This window comes from Lolium rigidum, chromosome 4 (genome assembly GCF_022539505.1).
Source record: "Lolium rigidum isolate FL_2022 chromosome 4, APGP_CSIRO_Lrig_0.1, whole genome shotgun sequence".
NCBI classification, from domain to species: Eukaryota; Viridiplantae; Streptophyta; class Magnoliopsida; order Poales; family Poaceae; genus Lolium; species Lolium rigidum.
The window spans coordinates 246,995,514-247,007,743 of NC_061511.1; the positions used below are offsets into that span (position 1 = coordinate 246,995,514).

Sequence of the window (12,230 nt, forward strand, 5' to 3'; positions counted from 1 at the left end):
CCTAGTAAAGCGTTGAAGAGAGTTTACCTCAATCATGGATGAAGGGGGAATTATCTCACATGTATCTTCTATGGGAGGTAGATTCTTCACGTCTTCGCATTTAATACCTTTCTCCTTGAGAGACTTCTTGGCTTCCCTCATATCTTCATCATTCAATTTAATTAAACCCCTCTTCTTCAATATTGGCGTTGGAGTTGGTTCAGGTGTAGTCCAATCATCATGATTCCGGCCTATTTTAGCCAATAATTCTTCAGCTTCGTGCGGAGTTCTTTTCCTGAAAACACAACCAGCACAACTATCCAAATATGCTCTAGACTCAATGGTTAGTCCACTATAAAATATATCAAGTAGATCATTTCTTTTCTAAATCATGTCCAGGTCGAGCTCTGATAAGAGAACAAAATCTTGCCCAAGCCTCAGGCAATTTCTCTTCATCTCCCTGGTCAAATCTATAAATTTTCTGTAAAGCAATATGTTGAGCACTAGCAGGAAAGTACTTTCGAAAGAAAACATCACGCAAATCAGTTGGACTTTTAATAGAACCAGGAGGCAAATTATTATACCAAGTTTTAGCATCATCCTTTAATGAGAAAGGAAAAATTTTAGCGACAAAGTAAGTACGCATCTTGACATCATCAGAAAACAAGCTACTCATAGAAGAAAGTTCAATCACGTGTTCTACAGCACTTTATTTTTCAGTACCACAAAAGGGTGCTTTCTCTACAATAACTATATGAGATAGATTAAGAGAAAAATCATAATCTTTATCCTTAATGCATATAGGAGATGTGGCAAATTCAGGATTAGGAGATAGCTTATGTCTAACAGTATATTGTGCGAGAAATTTTTTAATTTTTCTTGCATCAGCAGTAGCATTGCATCTATTAATAAAATCATCATTAAGCTCCACATAATCTTCATCAGGATCATCACTAGAATAATCAAGTTCAGGTGAATTAACAGGTGTAGTAGCATTTTCATTAGGAGTTTCAGCATTTTCAATTTGTCTAGACCTAGCAATTGTAGCATCTAGAAAGGATCCCAATGAACCACTATCATCAAGCACAGCAGAAATATTATTATGAGAATTTTCAGATTCAGCAGAAGTACTAGCAAGTGAAGCTTGCGGCGGTGAAACAAGTTGACTTATCACAGATGGTGAATCAAGAGTAGCAGAGGTACTCAGAGTTGTACCTTTTCTTGTAGTGGATGGTAATATGGCGACTTTAGGATCGCGAGTTTTACCCATGATGGAGAATTTGCAGCGAACAATATCAATCCAAGTGAACTTCCAAATAAAGCTATGCTCCCCGGCAACGGCGCCGAAAACAGATCTTGATGACCCACAAGTATAGGGGATCGCAACGGTCTTCGCGGGTAGTAAAACCCAATTTATTGATTTGACACAAGGGGAGACAAAGAATACTTGAAAGCCTTAACAGCGGAGTTGTCAATTCAGCTGCACTGGAAACGAGACTTGCTCGCAAGAGTTTATCGATAGTAACGGCTTTATAGCGATAGCAGTAGTGAAATAACAAGCAGCAGAGTAACAGAGACAAGCAGTAGTAATTATAGTAAACGGCGAGGATTAAAATACCGTAGGCACGGGGACGGATAACGGGCGTTGCATGGATGAGAGAAACTCATGTAACAATCAAAGCAGGGCATTTGCAGATAATAATAAAACGGTGTCCAAGTACAAAGCAATCAATAGGCATGTGTTCTATATATAGTCGTACGTGCTCGCAATGAGAAACTTGCACAACATCTTTTGTCCTACCAGCCGATGGCAGCCGTGCCTCAAGGGAATCTACTGGATATTAAGGTACTCCTTTTAATAGAGTACCGGAGCAAAGCATTAACACTCCGTGAACACATGTGATCCTCACATCACTATCATCCCCTCCGGTTGTCCCGATTTCTGTCACTTCGGGGCCATTGGTTCCGGACAGCGACATGTGTATACAACTTGCAGGTAAGATCATAAAACAATGAATATCATGATGAAACAATAACATGTTCAGATCTGAGATCATGACACTCGGGCCCTAGTGACAAGCATTAAGCATAATAAGTTGCAACAATATCATCAAAGTACCAATTACGGACACTAGGCACTATGCCCTAACAATCTTATGCTATTACATGACCAATCTCATCCAATCCCTACCATCCCCTTCGGCCTACAGCGGGGGAATTACTCACACATGGATGGGGGAAACATGGCTGGTCGATTGAGAGGTGTCGGTGGTGATGATGGCGATGATCTCCTCCAATTCCCCGTCCCGGCGGAGTGCCAGAACGGAGACTTCTGGCTCCCGAGACGGAGTTTCGCGATGTGGCGGCGTTCTGGAGGGTTTCTGGCGACTCCGACTTCTTGGTCGCGATTTTTAGATCGAACCCCTTAACTAGTCCAGAGGAGGGCGTCGGAGGCCGGCCGAGGGGGCCACACGCTAGGGCCGCGTTCCCCCCTCCTGGGCCTCGCCGCCCTAGGGTGTGGGGCCCTCGGGCCTCCACCTGACTTGCCGTTCTGGCTCCGTGAGTCTTCTGGAAAAATAGGACCTTTCGCATAAATTCCGAGGATTTTCCTGAAAGTTGGATTTCTGCACAAAAACGAGACACCAGAACAGTTCTGCTGAAAACAGCGTTAGTCCGTGTTAGTTGCATCCAAAATACACAAATTAGAGGCAAAACAATAGCAAAAGTGTTCGGGAAAGTAGATACGTTTTGGACGTATCAAACAACTCCGCTAGCGGCCAAACTTCAGTACCTGTACCAGCTCCCACATCAATAGAACCAGCAGCAACACCACCAGTAGCACCAACTAACCCATCTATAGACCAGGTGCTTCTACTGCATTTGGTGATGAAATAACAAAGAAAACGGACATGAAATCACTATTAAATGGGAGAAGATAGCAGCAGAATCGAGAGGAAGCGAGGAGGAGGAAGAAGGAAGCGAGGGCGACGACAGGCCGTCAGTCTGATTTAAAGTGGGTGAGCCACTAATCGGGGACTACTTCCCCGATATGCTACATCGGGATTCCGTCGCCCGACCGCTCTATCGTTGGCCATGCCGACAGCACCCGCGTGCCTTTTCAGGTTAGCGATTCCCGACGCCGACCAGTGGGGGAACAGGAGGCCGACAACTGCTCTTCACCGACCGCGCGCGAAGACGTCCTTGGAATCGCAACCTATCGGGAATCGTTGCCCCCCGACAGTGTATTATTTGTGAAACTCGCCAAAAACGAGTATCATTTCTGGAAATAAAGGAAAAACATTATTGCTAAAAAGAATTCACAGTAATCCGCACATAGTTTAGATGAATAAAGAAAGTAGTAGTGAAATACTATTTGAAAGCTGAGATGCACGTAGGTAGAGGTGCACGGCAAAGCAGCAAGCGTGACAAATTATCCGGCTGGAAAAGGCAGTGTCCCAAAGTGCGCATACACCGGTTCCAGCGACACGCTCTCCGAAACCGGCAGCGACACGAGCCCATTTTCCGCGCGTAAACAATTGGGGCGCCCGTGCTGCCCCATTCCCCGTGGTCCGCAGCAGGACCCACCCGGCAGCATCCCGTGAACCCCTCCCCGGTCAGGTCAGGTCCACCCGAGACCGCTACCTCGGCCTCCTCCCTTCCCGCTTCCCGACGACACACCTCACCACAGGGATAACTCCCATCCAAAAACCCTCCCCAAACCCTAGCCCCCACCCCGCCCATTCATGACCGCCGCCGCCGCCGCCGTAGATGCACAGGCTCCCCCTCCCCCTCCTCCCCGCCGCGTCCACCTTCATTGACGCCACGGCGCCCTTCCTGCTCCCGACCTCCTCCATGCCCGCCCTCCGCCTCGGCTCCCCGGCGCTCCTCGCCGCGCGCCGGGGCCCGCTCCCCTGGCTGCGCTGCGTCGGCGCGCCCAGGCGGGGCATGTGCTGCTCCCTCGACGCCTCCAGCCGCGCCGGGGACGGCGGCTCGGAGGAGGAGGACGACGACGAGAAGCGGCGCGGGGCCCGCGCGGCCGCCGAAAGGAGGCTCAGGGGCGGCACCGGCAGCGGCGAGCTCCTCGCCATCCCCGGCGTCGGGCCCCGCAACCTCAGGAAGCTCGTCGACAACGGCTTCGAGGGCGTCGCGCACCTCAAGCAGCTCTACAGGGATAAGGTGCGTGTTCGGTGTTCCCCTGCTTCGGTTGGATTAATTAATTTGTGGAGGAAATGCTCCCCGAAACGTGCATTCATTTCCGTTACGCCCCCAAGGCAGCCATACCATTTCTCGCCCGTCGACATTGGAATCCGTTAAACATGCACACCTGAGCCTAATCGTTTCGGTTTAAAACTCGTTGCATCTATGTTATAGGGTGATTATCTGCCGCATCGGGCTCATGCTGTGCATGCACCCACATGTAGTCTGTTCCAAGTGTTGATACATGTTATGGTGAAAGACTGAAAGTTAAAGCATGCCATCAGGAGTGAAAAAATATCCGAGCGGCCCATTCGATGTTACAGAGAGGCTCACTTCTCATTTGCTAATTCGTAAAGCATAGATGAAACACAAAAAGACGCTCCGAGGAGCACTGTATGTAAATATTCTTATATGCGACTTTGGTATGTTGAGCTTCTCAAATCTCTTACAGGGTCGTTGTAGGCTTGTGGTTGTACAATCTTGAAATGGGATATTATCCAAATTAAAGTAAAATAATGAATACACTTTTGAAGAAAGAATGAAACGCTTTAAGTGGATTATTGAGCATGCAAGTGTGTTCTCACACAACATATTCTTCTGTTCTCCTTGCATAACTACTAGCAGCATTTTTTTGTACACCTACATGCATGGGAAACCCAGCTCTTCTGTTCTGAAACTACACAGGTCGACTCCATGTTCCATCATCTTCCTTTCGATTTATGCTAACTCTAGTTAATCTCATTATATAAATCATAACCGAAGATTGGTTATGTCACATAATCTTGTGTGTTCTGATAAGCAAATTACTGTTTCGTTCCAGAATAGACTTTTCAATACTAAGTCGTGTGAGAGTTTCACAAATGCTATTAGTATATGATGGCTTCTCGCTACTCTGTTCTTTTGTCTGCTGTGGTTGGTTATATTATCCTGTAATTTTGCGGACTTATCTTGAAGGCTGTTCTCTGAGCCCACGCTGACATTTTGTTAACTTACATGCATGTGCAGTTCTTTGGGAAGTCTAGTGAGAAGATGGTTGAGTTCTTACAGAGTTCGGTCGGCATCATACATAAGAACCACGCTGAGAGTATAACTTCATTCATTAAAGAGAGTGTTGTTGAGGAGCAAGAAGATACCAACTCGTCTAAGCCCCCTCAGAAGAAGAGGCTAACCTTTTGCGTGGAAGGAAACATTAGTGTTGGCAAAAGCACCTTCCTTCAGAGGATAGCTAATGAGACTATTGAACTACGTGATCTTGTGGAAATCGTACCTGAACCTGTTGCCAAGTGGCAGGATGTTGGCCCTGATCACTTCAATATACTGGATGCCTTCTATGCTGAGCCAGAACGATATGCTTACACGTTCCAAAACTATGTCTTTGTGACAAGGGTTATGCAAGAAAGGGAATCTTCAGGTGGAATAAAACCTCTCAGACTGATGGAAAGAAGTGTTTTCAGTGACAGGATGGTAGGTCTATCTTATTTTCTAATGCGCATGATTGCATCAACAAAGTATTTCTTTTCCCTTTCTGAGTCAGTAGACTAGTATGTACCATGAAACTAAATTACAATATGCACCAGGTATTTGTCCGTGCTGTTCACGAAGCTAAATGGATGAATGAGATGGAGATCAGCATCTATGATTCCTGGTTTGATCCAGTGGTGTCCTCTCTCCCAGGTCTTATCCCAGATGGATTTATCTATTTAAGAGCCAGCCCAGATACTTGCCATAAAAGGATGATGCTCCGGAAAAGATCAGAAGAAGGCGGTGTTAGTCTTGACTACTTGCAAGGTCTGCATGAGAAACATGAGAGTTGGCTATTTCCTTCGAAAGGAGGAGGCCGTGGTGTTTTATCAGTCAGTCAGCTGCCAATGCATATGGAGGGCTCCTTGCCTCCAGGAATACGGGATCGCGTTTTCTACCTGGAAGGAGATCACATGCATTCTAGTATCCAGAAGGTACATGCTATCTTTATTTGCTTCTCTGGTACTAAGGCTTCTCATTATTTATGTTTACGAGTTGTTGCTAACTTGCTATGCAGGTTCCTGCTCTGGTCTTGGACTGTGAACCTGACATTGACTTCAACAAAGACATACAGGCTAAACGACAGTGAGTTTGCAAACCTTCATTGCGCAGAGTGCATTGTTTCTAACATCAGTTTTATTTGTGAATTAACCAACTTAATAAACCCTATTTGTCTTTTATTTTTGTGTCCATGTGTTAGTTTACTTTTGATTGGGCTATTTCTTTGCTATGCTGTGCTATTTGTTAGTTATTACATCCGTTCCGAAATGTAACTTTTTAAAAAGGCTTACATTTCGGAACCGAGGTAGTACTGGATATCCACAGCAGAAAGTATCAGTTGAAGTTTATGTTCGATAAGGCTACTGCTATGCTTTGCTAGTTACTTGTTACTGGATGTCCACATCGGCAAGTAGTAGTGGAGGGCCTGACTCCTATATACTTCTGAAATTCTGTATTCCCATTTAATATTTCTACCTTTTTCCCCTGCAGATATGCTCAGCAAGTTGCCGAGTTCTTTGAATTCGTGAATAGCAAAAAGGAAGCTCCATCTGAACAAACAAGCACCGAGAAGGACCGTATGAATCCACAGATCATGTTCCCTAACAAAGGCGGCTTGTGGGTCCCTGGAGGTGTACCCCCTTTCACAGGCTCGGCAATGAATCTGGATTTCAGGAGAGCCATGTCTTCATATCTCCCAACCTAAGACTTCAGATTCACAAGTACTTGGGCCTGTTTGGTTGAACTCTTGGGAAGTCGTAATGTTAACTTTTTACCTAAACTGGCTTATGGAAGATCCACTGGTGTGGCAAGCTTAGCTAACAAGATGAGCCTATGACACATGGCCATGTGGCTAAGAAAGTGGTGAACCATGTTTGTGGTAGTGAGCCAAGCAAAGACACTCCTCACTGACCTTTGTAGAAATCGCTGATGCTTTTCTCTAGACCTAGCTTGCCTAATGCTAGCCGACGATGTAAGATAGTATGTCCGTCTCCATCTTGTAAATTGATCTCACTGGTAGTTTCATGTTTAGTGGTAGCGTTAGCTTCTGTTTTATCTGAACTACGGTGATAAGCCATGTCTGTACCGCATGTTTTGTTGCTGGTTGCTGGCTGCGTTCTGTTGAGAGGATTCAGATTTCAGAACTACTACATCGTTGTTGGTTAAAGGCTCTGCCTACCCTTTTTTTACTGTGATTTTGTCATCTGGAAGGTTACCTCGTGGGTTAAAATGGTACCGGCCGTGGTTACCAATGATTAACTTTCCAGAAAGGAACAATTACTCTTCAAAAAAAGAAGAACGGAACAGTTCTACAAGATTGTGATTTGTTGATGTGGCTTCTTACTGTAAAGCTAGCATCAGTTAAGAACTTAATATGGTTGTTTCGGCAAGCAAATCTGTTTGTTTATTACTATGGTGATGAGAGATAATTATAGGTGATTTTGGTGATGTGGAGAAAAGAGAATGAGGAGAGAGAAGGAGGCTGTCTGTAAAGTTACAGACAGTCATAGTCTGTAGGCTTCTTAGAGCATCCCCACTCGTTGGCGCTTCCCACGCCCAAATCCGGCGAAATTTTCGTCCGGATTGGAGGAAGATTTGGCGTGGGGAGCGCCGAAGTTTGAGCCGTCCCCCCGGCAGGAAACCCCCAACCTCGACCATTTGACATATTTCAAACAAATTCAACATAAAATTTAACAAGTTCGGCGAACAAGAGTACGAAAATTGCTGAAACAAATTCGGCGATAATCAGTACAATGTTTAACAAGTGCTGAAACAAATGAAGCACACAATTTCACAATTTTTCAAACAAATTAAGACAGACTAGTTGGCGTTGGCGTTGCCTCGGAGCCTCCATATGTGTTCCACCAGATCATCTTGCGACGAGTCGATGCATTGTAGAGTCTCGAATCTCCCGGCGCATAGCAATGAAGGCGGCCAATGATGGAGGCACCTGGTGATTAGGGCTGTGCAAGAGGACCCTCTCTCTCATATGGTGCTTCTTGCTCGGCCGGAGGAACCGGATGCTTTCGCTCATTTTCAATAATCATATTGTGTAGGCACACACAACGAGTTCATCACCTCCCACATCTGATCTTTGGACCAAGTCATAGCGGGGAACCGGACGACAGCAAATCTCTGCTGGAGGACACCAAATGCACGCTCGACGTCTTTTCGGCAAGCTTCTTGATTCTTGACAAACTCGCAAAGTTTGGGAGTGCTAGGGTTGGAGATAGTCTTCACAAATGTTGCCCACTTTGGATAGATACCGTCTGCAAGGTAGTATCCTTTGTTGTAGTGCCGACCATTGATCACATAGTCCACCGGGGGAGCATGACCCTCAACAAGCTTGGAAAAGACCGGGGAGCGAGTTTAGGACGTTGATGTCATTGTTGGATCCGGGCATACCAAAGAAAGAGTGCCAAATCCGGAGATCATGGGTAGCCACTTGCTTCAAGTATCACGGTGCAGCCTTTTTTGTGACCCTTGTACATTCCCTGCCACGCAAACGGACGGTTCTTCCATTGCCAATGCATGCGATCAATGCTTCCAAGCATCCCCGGAAAACCCCTAGCTTCATTTGTTGCAAGGATCCTCCGAGTGTCTTCGACGGTGGGTGATCTCAAGTAATAGTCCCCGAACAACTGCTATGACGGCCCTGCGGAACCGGTAGAAACAATCAAGGGCGGTGGACTCCGCCATCCGAAGATAGTCATCTGCACTATCACCGGGAGCTCCATACGCCGACATCCTCATAGCCACTCGTGCACTTCGCGGTGACGAAAATCCAACCAAACCGAGTGCAATCCGCCTTGCATCCGAAGTAGGGATCAAAGTCTCGGATGGCATACACAATTTGCGAGAAATAGCTTTCTGCTCATCCTGAAATGACGCCGGAAAACACTCTCACCGTGCAATGGATTGTCGGCGAAGTAGTCGGCGTACAACATGCGGTAGCCCTCCATTCGCTGTCTCGGCTTGCACTTCCGGCGACCCGGTGCCGACCCACCACGTCGACCAGTTGCCAGTCCGGCGTACATGCTTGCCAAGCAACCGAGGATCATCATGTGCTCGTCGTCTTGGGCGGCTGCTGCCATCTCTTCTTGCATAAGCTCGACGAACATCTGCTCCTCCTCTTCGTCCGAGTCCATGGCCGGCGAGGCAAATGGACGAACACCGACGGGCGTGGTCGAGGCAACCCGAGCCGCGAGCGACGAGGAGCAGGCCAAAGTCGAAAAACATGCCGGCGGAAGAGCAGCCAGATAGGCCGTCGTCCAAAGACGGCGGAATATAGGCAGGTGGGGAAGGAGGGGCGGCGGAATCGGGGCAACAAGCCGGCGGGGTGGTGCCGACGGCGAGAGAGATACGAGGGGTGGGGGAGATTTTGAGCGACGTGGCGGTGGGGTTCGTGCGTCGAGTCACCGACAGATCGGGCCCTTCCCCGCTTTTCACTTGTCCGGAGTCCCCGATAGGTCCCCGGGGGGGCGGGGATGGCGTGGGCTCGCCGGATGGATGAAGGGCCAAATCCGGACGAAAACGAGAAACCGGGGGCGCGACTGGGCCGAATTTCACCGTCCGGATGGGAAAAACGTCGCTCGGGGGCCTCGTCGGGGGGACGAGTGGAGATGCTCTTACAGACAGCTTACAAACACTATTTTTGCTGTTGCATGAAGGGTGTCTATAACTTATACTCACATATAGTACCTCCGATTCAAGGAATAAGGCGCCCTCGTTTTACGTACTTTTCATTTGACTACGTATTACTTCAAATATATAAAGATTGTTTGTATAAAATTAACATCATTAGAAAGTATTTTTCAATACGAATCCAACGATACTAATTACATATAATATAACCAAGATTTTGTTGCTAAATTTTTATGGTCAAAGTTCATCTTGGAATACGTGTGCGCCTTATTCCTTGGGACGGAGGTAGTAGCTATGACTAAAAATAGATAATTTACAGACAGACTATTGTATACACTCTCTATATTATTATCTATAGATGACATGGAATAGTATTACAGACAACATCTGGTACATGCCTTCAGGGTGGCCACATTTCATAGTGGTAGCCTTAACTGCTCTCCAACTGCCTTCTACTATTTCCTTTATGTAAAAAGGTAGGCACGTGCTAATCACGTTTTTGGGAAGGAGCCACCGTGCAACACACGTGTAATCGCTTATAGCAATAGTTTAAACAGGTTCGTTGAGGACTAATGCCGCTATTTCTCAACAGTCAACACACATGGAAGCGAATGTGTTAAACGCATGTTGACCTGAAAGACCTTTCCACCCAAAAAGTGCACACGTAGAAAAAATTGAGACTACATACTTAACATTCACTATAGCTCGTTCAGAGTTTTTGTACGGAGTACTACGCATATCCCCGTTTGCCGGTGTATAGGACGAGGTGTCGTGGCTCATTTAGCACAAGAACATGGTGCCGGTGTGTGGACATGAAGATGAATTAACTTCATAATCACGTCATTCTTAAATGCATTACGAAAAATCTATGAGATATATCTTATTTAGATTTTAGAACCCGGTGAGACTTAATGTTGTTTAACTCTATATTAAAAAAATACGTATATGTCTTCTTTCAGGAAAAGAGGGAGTGGTAGCTCCGGTTGCGAACAAGCAATCAAAAAAGTTTACAAGGTGGTACCTAGGCCAGTCCTCCGGGCTATAAGAGGTCATGATTTCAACCACCTAGGCCAGTCGATGAGCAGTGTACATAGGTTTCAACCACATTTGTAAGAGATCGTGATTTCAAGGCGGGATTTAACCTGGAATTCAGCTTTGCACTACAATGCAGCCTTTGATTTCATTGGCACAATCGATACAATAGGTGCCTTAGTCACAACAATTTCAAGCTCAGTATCCGACCATTTGATCGTCTTTTTGAAGTATTCATATGGTTGGGATCTTCTCATCGCCGAGAAGTGCAACAACGACATGCATAGCGTGCCTAAACATCCAAGAGCCACATGAGACGCATAGACCTTCGGCATATGAGTTGTTCTAAAAAGAACCTTCGAACGTATGACAACATCATCCCTACGCATTGTGCAACATGAGAATATAGACGCTCAACTTGAGAACATCGAAAGCACATAGCCCGCACTCCCACAAGAACACGAGGTTGGGATTGACCTTGATATCAGATAAAAAGGTAGGAGTCAGCACTCGGTGGTGGCGCAAGTACCCGGAAGGAGAGCCAATATGGGAACAATAATTCTATGAGAACTTGTCCATAGATCCACTGGCGTGGATCAACTTCAGCAATTGACATGTGGCATGTATAACAGTTTAGATCTAAAAGCATACATCTACTGTAGATTTTTCACTCTGTCCACCATGTAAGGGCGCGAAATGCGTGAATGAAATTATTTTCCCAAAATGGGCAGGTAGTACTTGGGTTGTATTCGTCTTCTGCTCTTTCTTATGCTAGTCCACCGAAGTCTGCTGTTGACCGGCTCCTTCGGAAAGAGATTTTGTGCGATTCGGTTGTGTGTACATGTCACTGCGTCACTGCGTGGCAGTAGCATTTTCCGAGCATGTCCCACTGCGCTGTTTGGTAGAGTGGACTCGGCTACTCTGGCTTCCCGCAACAGCGCCAGAAGCCTCCTCTCTCTCCTCTCCCCTGTCCCCTCCCTCGTTCTCTTCCCCGAATTCCGTCGGAATCCCGCCGCGAAATCACAACCTCCGCGCCTCGCGGATCGCCGCGAGCTCCCCACCGCCCCTCACCAGGTTCGTCGCTGCCGCTTTTTCCGCGGAAAAGTTCCATGCTTTTTCTCCCGGACAAAAATTATCGGGCGTCGTTTTGAGCTGTGCCGTTGGTTTGGTTCCCGGCAGGCCGCTCGTTACATGGACTGGAGTTGCTGGGATCACGCTGCGCGTAAACCCTCGTGCTGAGCTGCTGGTTTGGTCCAGTTTTGGTGGATTGAGTTGAGTGGCCTTGTATAGTTGGTTCCTCGAGGGTAGGTCATTGCCTGACTGGGGAATTCTGGAAGCTGGTAGAATTGGAGTGGCTA

At 46.8% G+C, this 12,230-nt stretch overlaps 1 protein-coding gene across 1 annotated transcript; it reads left to right on the top strand.

Annotated features, from left to right (window-relative positions):
- The first annotated feature begins 3,747 nt into the window (after positions 1-3,747).
- On the top strand, positions 3,748-7,385 carry LOC124648547. The gene is made up of 5 exons (XM_047188290.1): positions 3,748-4,155; positions 5,182-5,640; positions 5,754-6,131; positions 6,215-6,282; positions 6,688-7,385. The coding sequence occupies exons 1-5, from the start codon at positions 3,748-3,750 to the stop codon at positions 6,899-6,901; spliced, it is 1,527 nt and encodes a 508-aa protein (XP_047044246.1). The 3' UTR covers positions 6,902-7,385.
- The last annotated feature ends 4,845 nt before the right edge of the window (positions 7,386-12,230 follow it).

Coding starts and splice junctions, on each gene's coding strand:
- LOC124648547 (XM_047188290.1), top strand. CDS start 3,748: ATGCACAGGCTCCCCCTCCCCCTCCTCCCCGCCGCGTCCACCTTCATT. Junction 5,641..5,753: donor GTGTTTTCAGTGACAGGATG/GTAGGTCTATCT, acceptor AATATGCACCAG/GTATTTGTCCGTGCTGTTCA. Junction 6,283..6,687: donor GACATACAGGCTAAACGACA/GTGAGTTTGCAA, acceptor TTTCCCCTGCAG/ATATGCTCAGCAAGTTGCCG.